General features: G+C 37.1%; 1 protein-coding gene across 1 annotated transcript; it reads left to right on the forward strand.

Annotated features, from left to right (window-relative positions):
- On the forward strand, positions 354-8371 carry LOC109829840 (transcription initiation factor IIA subunit 1-like). The gene is made up of 11 exons (XM_020396890.1): positions 354-739; positions 2140-2313; positions 2394-2549; positions 2695-2749; positions 2874-2932; positions 3312-3434; positions 6142-6270; positions 6365-6425; positions 6545-6723; positions 6814-6897; positions 7994-8371. Exons 1-11 carry the CDS (start codon positions 623-625, stop codon positions 8015-8017), a joined length of 1161 nt encoding a protein of 386 aa, XP_020252479.1. The 5' UTR covers positions 354-622; the 3' UTR covers positions 8018-8371.

The following is a 10850-nucleotide window of genomic DNA, read 5'->3' on the forward strand; positions in this document are numbered from 1 at the left end:
TAAAAGGGAGATTACTCCACCGACACGTTTCAATTCTAGACATCTAAGATTAAATTAACAGTTAAAATAGTTATCTGAAGCTAGCAAAGTTGTAAAGAACTAACATGAGCTAGATTGCAAAAAGTTTTGTACCGAACGGGAAACAAAAAGGAGAGAAGTAAAATAGAGGCCAAGGTTGCTGTTCATTTTCCGCTACGTGTTCTGGTCCAAATTACAATAGTCTATTCTCTCAGGGGCTCAAGTGCAAACTAATATTTGTATATATACGCTGAGATCCGACCCCCTTTTTTCCGTCCGAGAGCCCAAACCGAGCGCAGGTTCTAGTCCCCCGAAAATCGACCGCATGCCGACACGTGTCCTCACACCCTTTCGCGGATCCAAACCTATTTATAATCTTCGTTTAATTCTCAGCTCTCTCGTCCGTTCCCCTCTCCTACCCCTGCTCTCTCTCTCTCCTCCCTCTTTCTCACTCATCGCCGAGCTTGAAAACCCTAGAAAACCCTCGAACCCCCGCATGATCTCGCCCCCGATCCTTCTTGATCTCGAATCGGCTTCCAATTTCTGACGCCTGTGAGAGATTCTGCTCGTGATTCTCTATCGACGGAGATCTCCACCGCTGGGAATGGCGAGCAACGTCTCCACAGTCTACATCCAGGTCATCGATGACGTCGTAAGCAAGGTTCGAGACGAGTTCATCAATTCCGGCGCCGGCGAGGCGGTGCTGAACGAGCTTCAAGCGGTAATTTCAGTGATCTTTTGACGAGAAATGTTGAATTCTAGGGTTTTCATGGCGATTCTAGTGTTTGAGGTTGATTCTAGGGGAAATTGGTGTAGTCTTTTCCATTCTGGAGTCGCTAATGCGTTGATTTGGAGACTGGATGAACCGTAGATTAATTTTGCTTGTCGTGCTAATTTATTGGTAAATTTACCAATTTTTTGGTAGTTTTTAGGGGCTGACTGTTTATCCCTTGGGAAAAAAAATCTAAAATTTTCTTTGATCATTGGTAGTTATGTTTCTATTCGTGTCTAATGTGTTGAATGAGAGAGCTTTGAGTCACTCTGAAGATAATTTGCTAAACTCTAGAATCCCCAACATGATCTCGACCCTGATCCTTGCTGAGATTGGGTCGTCTTCTCTTTCTTCACGTGTGATAGAGATTGTTCCGCAATTGTCTATCTAAGGAGCTCTCTATTTGATATGGCGAGCAATGTCACCCTTGTCTTCGTCCAGTTTAACGGTGACGTCATAGGCAATGCTCGAGGTGTGTTCATCAACTCCAGCGCTGGCAAAGGTGGTGCTTGAACAAGCGTCAAACAGTAATTTTCAGTGATATTTGCTGACAAATGTTGGATTCTAGGGGAAATTGTGTGGTTTTGTCGGTGTTGAGTTGCTATTATATTGAGTGGGGGGATTGGATGAACTGTGGATTGGGGTAAGATTGCTTTTTACCTGGTGTATTGGTGCCAAATTGTTGGATTGTGACTGTAGGGTAAGTTGTAAAGGCTTGTTGCTGTGAAGTTGCTAGTATATTGATTGGGGCAATGGATGAACTGTAAATTTGGTTAATTTAGATTCTTATAATTATTTAGTGATAGAGTTCTCAAAATTTGGTAGCTTTTAGGTTTACCATTTAGTTTTTGGAAAATGTGGCATTTCTCATTTAGTTGTGGTGATTATGTTTCTAATTATTGTCTAATGTGTGGGATGAGAGAGTTTTTCACTCAAAGTGAAAGAGAGTTTGCTAAGGAAAAGTTTTAAGGCTATCAAAATAGCTTTTGGGATGATATATTTGTAAACTTATTGTCTGCTAAACAATGTTGTTTTATGGCACCTGATTTTTTTTTTTGGGAGAAAAACCCAATGTTTTAGATGAAGTTGGGATTTGCCTATTGATTACAGTATTTTTCCATGCGATTCTTCTGGAAATGTTAGATTCTTTTAGACTGGGGCCTTCAAATGATATTTTTTGCTTGAGAAGAATTAGCCTCTACTTTTTTTCTAAATCAAAGGTAGGTGGAGTTATTGATATAATTAATGCTAGATTGTTTTTCATACTGAATGAGTTATTTTTCTAAATAATTTTTGATTTTGTTTGGTTGTTTAAGAAGTTTCTAATGGTTGGTACTTTTGTGTTTTAGTTATGGGAGATGAAGATGCTGCAGTGTGGGGCAATATCAGGAAACATTGAAAGACCACCTGCACCGAAGCAAGGTGCACCAGGCCAAATCACCCCAGTTCATGATTTAAATGTTCCATATGAAGGCCCGATTGAGGAGTATGAGACTCCGACAGCAGAAATGCTGTTTCCACCAGTAAGTTTCTTTGACAGAAGAGGTCCGTTTAGTTGAATTATCAGTACTGGGCTTGCTTTAATTCTTTAATTTGGTTGCAGACACCATTGCAGACCCCAATCCCGACTCCATTGCCTGGAACAGGTGATCAAGGAATGTATAACATCCCCACAGGTCCATCTGATTATGCCCCAAGTCCAATTAGCGATGTCAGGAATGGTCTTGACGTGAAAGGTGGAAGACCCAGTCCTTATATGGTATTGTTTATTTCTCTTTCTGCTGATTTCTAAATAGTGTACATTTAATGGGAGGTTGGATGAACTGTTCTGGTTGATTTCAGTTGGTTGCATGGGTAACTATAAATGGGTCTCGTTTACCTTCCTTTTCTTCTTTATTATGCAGCAACCCCCTTCTCCGTGGATGACTCAACGTCCTTTGGGTGTGGACGTTAATGTTGGTATGTTAAAGAAAGTAGAAAATTTGAGTTAGCCTTTGGTATATCTTGTTAATAATACGCGATTTAGTGGATGGTTGCTATTTGTAATGAACATTGTTTCATATACTTTGTTCCCTTTTTTTAGCCTATGAGGAAGGACGTGAAGAGGTGGATAGAGGAGCTTCCCATCAGGCAGCAACTCAGGTATACTACTTCGGAGAACATGTGGTTTGATATTCGTAACTAGGACTTGAAGTTAAACCCACTACAACCAATCCCCACCCAAATCCTTGAACGCTTGAACTAGGCCTTGAGGGCTATATAGAAAACTGTCTAGATGATCTTTCATTGTGAATTAGGAATGAACTGTGATATAATGTGAAGATAGTTAACTATTTTTAGTCATCCACCTTTTGTTTGCATGATATTTGCAACTATAATATAAAATTAGATTTATACTGTTAACGGTGTTTACTTTTCTGTGTGCTAGTTCCTATTTTCTTGCCAGTTGGTATTATATTCTCATATGGTAATAAATGTTTGGTAAACCTTAAATGGTTCTAACTCTAGGTTTCATGTTCAGGATTTCTTCACCTTGCAATCTGGGAAGCGCAAACGAGATGATTATGCTTCTTTAACATCTGGCGGTCGTATGCCACAGCAAGATGGAAGTGGAGATGTGGCAATTGAGTTTTTACTTCCTGAGGTGCTGAAATTTAGTGGAATTTAGAAATGCAACCGTTTCTGCTTTTGTATATGTCATTTCCCCAATGTTTCAGTTGTTCTTTGTTATTGATATCACATTCTCTCCAGCTACTTAAGCTAGTCCGTGTTATATAATTTCTTGTGAAAATCTTTACTGTTTGGAGTTCATCCGTTTTTTAACCATGGTATTTAGGCTCAACTTGCAGAAATTTTGCTAACAAGGGCATGCTTTTCAGTATTTCTGCAACCATATTGGGTTTTAAGATAGATAGTTCTAAGAATCTTACGTTGCTATTTTTCTATCTATGATGCCATTATCAAGCTTGTTTTAATCTTCTTGTCCACTTGCCTTAACTATGAAATCACCGTTATGATCATTGTCAAGGATATCAAGATAATGCCTAAGCTTTACGCGATTACATTAAAATGAGTAACGAGAAGCATCCGGTGAATATAGAATATATGGAACATAATGCATGAATTTGTCTTAGCTATGTCGACACCCATTCGAGCTGACTGACATTCATGGTGACATTCATACCATGACCATGCTGTCCAAAATCCAGTTGGTCTTTCATTACGTATATAAACCCTTGACTCCTGTAATTAATCAATCTATTGGTTTTAGAAACATATTGTACTTTAGTTTTGTAAGATTTATCAGTTCTCCTGAAGTTGGTTAATTAGGCAATCATCAGGTCAGTCCACCTCTGATCTGACACCTGAATTTGCTATAAGCTTTAATCTTATGTCATTTGTTCCTAGTTGATTGAGATTCAAGCTAAACTATAATGTGCCATTTATATTTTGCTATTTATGGAGAGACACGTGAACATATGGACTAGTGGAGACCTCTTGTGTGTATAATTTCATTTAATAATCAGTTTAGCTAAACAAGGTGCGTGTGGTTGGCATTTTCTGATTTTAGAAATTCAAAGTTGGTTATGGTAAAACACCCGCATGAATAGAAGATATATAATTTCAGTTTGGAACTATTTTTTCTGAAGGTAATGGGTGCATTATTGCTTGCTTGTTCTGTAAATACTGAGTTTTGAATTGTTGCTACTAGTTTCTAATATTGGTATTTCACATGATTGACTTCTGAAGGCTTGTGTTAACTTCTATTTTTCTATTTCTAATAAGGCTTTAGAGATAATAGATGATGTGTTAACTTCTATTTTTATCTGCCTCTAATATAGGAGTGCACTTGTCAAGCATTTTCCATTAGGGTTAATTGCGAACAGACCCCCTGTTGTATCACCCAATTGCGAATAGACCCATTGTAGTTCTATTTTTTGCGAATAGACTGCCCGAGTGAACCGTTTTTTTATTTGTAACTCTAGAAATTGTTGAAAAGGTTTGAAGAGGCGGGTAGACCCCGTACAGTTCTATTGGTGAGGATAGACCCTCAATTGCTAAATTTGTTTACTTTAAAAGAATCGAAAAGTTCACTAAGGGAGTGTATCGCACATGGTGTATTGCACCTGGGTCAATACTACAGGGGCTCTATTCACTACAAATAGAACTACAGGGATTCTATTTACAATTGGTGATACTACGGGTAAGTGTCATCAATGTTGTAAATCATAATTTCATGCTTAAAGCTGATGGAAATAGTTGTTCTGTTTTGTTTGCTGGCAAGAGCTGTAAATATATTTACAATGCAAGAATGAAACGTTAAGAGAAAATTTAACTATAAAAGCCAAGGATGATTCTGGAGGAGGTAACTAAAACCAATCGTAAATCATCTAAAAACTGATGAAACATCATTTAGAAAATTAATTGGCTACCAATGAAACCAGTAAATTCCAACATATGTTTCCTTATGATTCTGCTCCACAAGCTATCTCGGATAGAAAATAATTACAGAATGAAGATGTGTGGTTGGGCTGGCATCGTTATTTTCTTAAGTCTGGCTCACAATCTAACCAGAATAAGGTGGAATTCATTTTAGACACCGTATATATCTTTCCATATCTAGTTTAGAGGCATTTACTTGTTCCTAGAGGCATTGTTTTAAATATCCTTGACATGGTCCGATATGTCGCCCGATATAACCTTTTATAGGGCGTGTGGCAACCGATATGGTCGCAAAATATCATTTACCGCTTTTTGGCTATTTTGGGCGATATATCCTCAATATCGTCGATATATCCGCTGATCTGTTGGTCGATATGTCCTTTTATATGGCTTATCGCAAAATAATACACATATTTGGCAATTTTTGGGCAGGATATTATGATTTTCCTACCATATCAAATGACATTTTGGCATAAAAAGCCAGACAAAATGTTGCAACGTTGATTTGTACCTTTGTATGTTTTATAAGGTTGATTAGTGATTATTGATCCTAAACATATATTAATAACATTTTGTATGCTTAGATTTAATTAAGTATGTTGAAGTTACATTTTAGTGCACTATTCTATATATGCAAACACCCATTATGGCATTCCGATATTTACCGCATATCCCCAATATTTACCGCATATCCACTATCCGATATGAGTTCTGGTCATCTGATATTTCCCTAATATTTTCCTGATGTCCGATATTTAATACCTTGCTTAGAAGACTGTACCGGATATTTTTGAAAGAGCACGTTTCTCTTGTATGTGAAAGATGACTAGAAGCATACAAACTGACGTTAAGGCTCTTATCTAGCATATTGTTGACACTTGATACCATTTCCCTTTTCTTTCCTCCAGGCAAGCCAGTTCCAAAGTTCATCAACCCGACATAGCAAAGAAGCTACACTTAGTGGAACACTCTCACAGGAAGCAAGAGTGGCTCCACTACTCCCTCAGCAAGATGGAATCCATGATGAATATGACGAAGTATTTAACCAACACTAATGAGTTTATATTTACAGCTTTTATTTTTATTGTTCTTATTTTACATATTTTTTTTCCGTTTTTTCTCTCCACAAAGTTGTTTCCTTTCCAAGGAGTTGCCAATGAAGACTATAATAGCAATACACCTGCTGACCATGGTAAGTTGTTTAATTATTTATTAACTTTTCTGTCAAAAATTGGTTGTCTCATCTTGGTAGATACTATTTTAGGAACTCGCTGGATCTTAAAGTTTTTCTATTTATTGTTTCTTTACTAGGTGAACTAAGAGCTCCAACGCCCTCTGTTGGTACACCAAAAGCATCCAAAGGTGAAGCTGTAGATGATGATGAACCTCCATTGAATGAAGATGACGACGACGACGACGATTTGGATGATTTCGATCAAGGAGAGGAAGAGCCCCATACTCAACATCTAGTTCTTGCACAGTTTGATAAGGTAATTATTGTGTCATGCACAAAAGATGGTGTTTTGATATAAAGTAGTTTCTACATCGTGTTGACTACCTCAAATCTCAAATGGGAATAGGTATCCCGAACAAAAAGCCGGTGGAAGTGCACTCTCAAGGATGGGATAATGCATCTCAATAGTCGTGATATTCTTTTCAATAAGGTATGTAGAAGGTTACGATCACTTAAGAAGTCCCGTTATTCTTCATAATTAGATGATAAATATGCCTGTGTTTCTAAGTTATTCTTCTCTCCCAACTCTTGGGCTTGATCTGCTTTCCCAATTAGCTAGAATTTTTCTATTGTTTTTGAGTTTTGTACTGGTAATTATCAGTTTGGTGCGTGCATGTTTTTCTCATCACATGAAAAAATTTTGTAGAAAATTTTTTGTCCTTAATTTGGCTCTCACTAGGCTTTACTTTTTTGACTAGGAAAACCATAACACCTCGCCCAATTTGAAATGAAAGAAATATGAGTTAAGAGGATCTACCGTATATAATTACTCCAAAGATTATCTAACACTCAAACTCCGTACCACACTGGATATGAGCTAACAGAGTATTCACTATACAATGATTAAGTATTAACCACAGCCAGCATTTTTTAAAAAGAAAATTTGAAATATAGAATTGAGCTAGCATTTTTTTTGGGGGAAATGTGAAACATTCAATTGAACATTTTGGAGTGGGGCAATTTCAGAACCCATAGCCTTCTACGAAGTTCTTGCTTGAGGCGATGAATAGTCACACGTCATGTGAGATAGGAAGGTATGGTAATTAATGAATTGTATCATTTTTTTTTTTGGAGGGGGGGGGGGATGAGCGAAGAGGCTATAGAAATTTCCATGAATCGAAAGATTGTGATTGTTACTTTTTGAGGAAAGAATCTTGCAAAACGACATGCTTAAGCGTGTGCTTTGGGAAAGGACTTTCAGGAAGGGCGACCTGTGAAGTTATGAAGGAACACAGATATGCAGATAAGTATACTCTTTTGGTGTCGTTGATCATGACATGCAGGCTTGGACACTATGCACATGAACTAAGTTAGCACTTTGACATCTGAACTTCTCCCCCTGTCGTGTATCTTTAGTTCCATCTGTACCCATACAAGTGGACTCTGAAACTTCTCTTGGGAGCATTATTTTGGCTTCACGTTTCTCTTAAAAAAATTGGTATTATCAGCGCAAAAAAAGAGATGTTTAATAAAACCCCCGTTCTAGTCCTGTTCTTCTCCCATAACTAATCACACATTCATTTCAGGCTAATGGGGAGTTCGACTTTTAAATTCTGATCGGGAAGTTGATTCGCCCAAGTAATTTTTCCTACTGTGATTTGAAGAGCCTCGAGTCGCTGCTGCAGAGTTGGTTGTACAAAAGGATGCCCGATTACCAAATGGATGGTCTGGGGGCAGTGATGTTCGTTATAATGATGCTAAGTTTATCCGGTGCTGTACATCTATTTTCCTGCATAAGTAATACAACTGCACCAATTATTTATTTCAGCCTGAGAAAATCTGTAGAGATACTTCCCTCTGAAATTATTCTGCTTTTAAATTATTCTGATAAGAATATTTATCTAGGCTTCGTCTATTGAATGACTGTTCATGAAATTCATGGTATGTAGCATTTTATTGATTCTTTTTGCTGACTAAGAAGATTATTTTTTTACGAAAATCAGATGCTCTGTGGTATTCATATACTGCATGAATCGAACATTAGTGTTTGCTGTCATATAAGTTTTGTGTGAGGCCCCCTATACAATGGCAGCAACATTTCTATATTTATATATTAGGGGTGGTAATTTTTGACCAGGCCGGCTAACCCGACCTGACCCTGCCCGTTATTAATGGATATGGGTTGGTATATATAGGTTCGGTTTTATATGGGTTTGTCCTGAACTACTCATTTTATTAAACGGATCAATTCGGGTTAGCCCTGAGTCACCCGTGTACCCATATATTGACCTGTTTATTGTTAAACGGGTAACCTGCTGTAAATCATTTCATTCATTCTGCGATTAATATTTTCCATCTCTCTGCATCTTCAACCAACTGTCACCCTGTTTTCTATTCTCCCTCTCTCTCTCTCTCTAAAAGGGTCGCCTGAACCTCTGCCTGGAGATCTCATCTAATCTCTAGGGTGTTAGATTTGGACGGTGATGTAGATTATATGTGGGTTTATTCTTAAAGATCTCATTTAATCTCTAGGGTTTTAACTTTGATTAGATCTCATTTGATCTCCAGCGGGTTTTAAGCTTCGGTTGGTAATGAACATCCTTAGCTTCATATTATGAATTAGTCCCTCAACAATTGAAATTGTGATTATATTCCCTAGTTTTAAAGTTATTTTAAAAATTAGCCCCTCAAATCTTTGACATTGCAATTGGATCCCTCCAAATCTCATAAGGTTTTCCAGATTAATCCTTCCAATTTCTACTTCTTATCTTGATTGGAGGGTCAATTTTAACACAGTTTATTAGAATTGGGGGCTTGATTGCAATTTTATTGATTGAGGGATTACTTTTGGAATAAATTAAGAATTTAGGGACTTAATAGCAATTCCAATGATTTGAGGGACTAATTTATATTAAAGATTTAACGGACTATTATAGATACAGAAAATACCTACTCCTTAACCATGGCTTGAGTTCTCGAATGATTTTCCAGTTTAATTATCCTTCCTGCATCTCAATTGTCATAATAAAAAAAAATGCTCACAACTTTAAGGTTTTTGTTATAAACCTGTTTAATATGTGAACCTGATTCATGGTGCCATCAACTTTTGGCTCACATATGACTTCCCCATAAGAGTTCTATCAATTTCATATTGACCCTCTAGCAATAGAAAAATTGTATACATATCTACTCCTCTATATTTAAAAGTAGAATCCAAAGAATTACTATTCATACTGTAATAAATGCTACAATAATTACTGTTTAATTTATGCTACAGTTAGTTAATCAAATATGTTCATTTGCACTCGAGGTTACTGTTCATACGACAGTAATTATTTGTAGTAATCAGACATGCTCATTTTCATGCTATAGTATTTATTGTATCATAAACAGTAAAGCAAATTAAATGTATTAAAATTTGGATTCTTTTTTAAGTATAGAGAAGTAGATATGATTTCTAAATTAAATGCATTAAAACTTGGACCTTTTTTCAAGTATAGAGAAGTAGATATGATTTTTAATTTTAAGCATATAATAATTAAATCAAATGTATTGAAACTTAGAGGGAGACAAGTTCAAAATGCAGTGCATAAAAAATAGAGGGTCGTGTTTTACACGAGGTGCACACTAGCATGATTAATAGCAATATATGGGTTATTCGGATAATTAGGGTTAGGATGGGTAACCCATTTAATAAACGGGTCAGATAACCATGACCCATTTATTAAACAGGTCGGGTTGGGTTGGGTGAAAATTGACTCGGACCGACCCGACCCGACCCATTTGCCACCCCCAACATTTAATATAGCATACGTTTGTGCTTGAATCTCCCTTGTGGTTTTCTTCTTTCTTCTTTCTTGTTATTTCTTGTTGTGATTAGCTACCCCATTGATGCGTGTTTCTGCAAATAAACGCTAGATTTGGAGGCTTTATCAAAAGAATTGTTTAATATTTCAATACGCTGCATAGACTCTTATAGGCATTGGAGATGCATTCCATACAAATAACGAAGAATAACCATGTTCCTAGAATAATACATGCTTTTGTGAAATATATATCTGACAACCAAGAATTTAAGCAAGTTTCGTATCCACAATTGTACAACATGCCAAATTCAAAATAATAATAATAATAATAATATCACATGCACGCGCACAAAGTTCAAATTATTTCATCCACAACCTCTCCACTTTAAAAACCATGAACTTCTCAGAAATTTGCATATATTATCCAACAGTTGCCGGCCTCGCAACCGAGCCATCAGAATCAAGGTACAGCCGGACGCGGTCTGACCTGAAATCCATAGTAACAAAATGATCCGGCGGCACGATCTGAACACGGGCATCCGGCATGTCCTCCTTTATCTTCTTCTCCGCATCTCCGGCGGTGAGCCCCACCACCTCCGGCCACGAAGACTTCGACGGAGGAGTAGAATTTCCCATT

The sequence above is a fragment of the Asparagus officinalis genome, chromosome 2 (assembly GCF_001876935.1).
Source record: "Asparagus officinalis chromosome 2, Aspof.V1, whole genome shotgun sequence".
Taxonomy (NCBI): Eukaryota; Viridiplantae; Streptophyta; class Magnoliopsida; order Asparagales; family Asparagaceae; genus Asparagus; species Asparagus officinalis.

Coding starts and splice junctions, on each gene's coding strand:
- LOC109829840 (XM_020396890.1), top strand. CDS start 623: ATGGCGAGCAACGTCTCCACAGTCTACATCCAGGTCATCGATGACGTC. Junction 2,750..2,873: donor GGGTGTGGACGTTAATGTTG/GTATGTTAAAGA, acceptor CCCTTTTTTTAG/CCTATGAGGAAGGACGTGAA. Junction 6,271..6,364: donor TCCATGATGAATATGACGAA/GTATTTAACCAA, acceptor CTCTCCACAAAG/TTGTTTCCTTTCCAAGGAGT.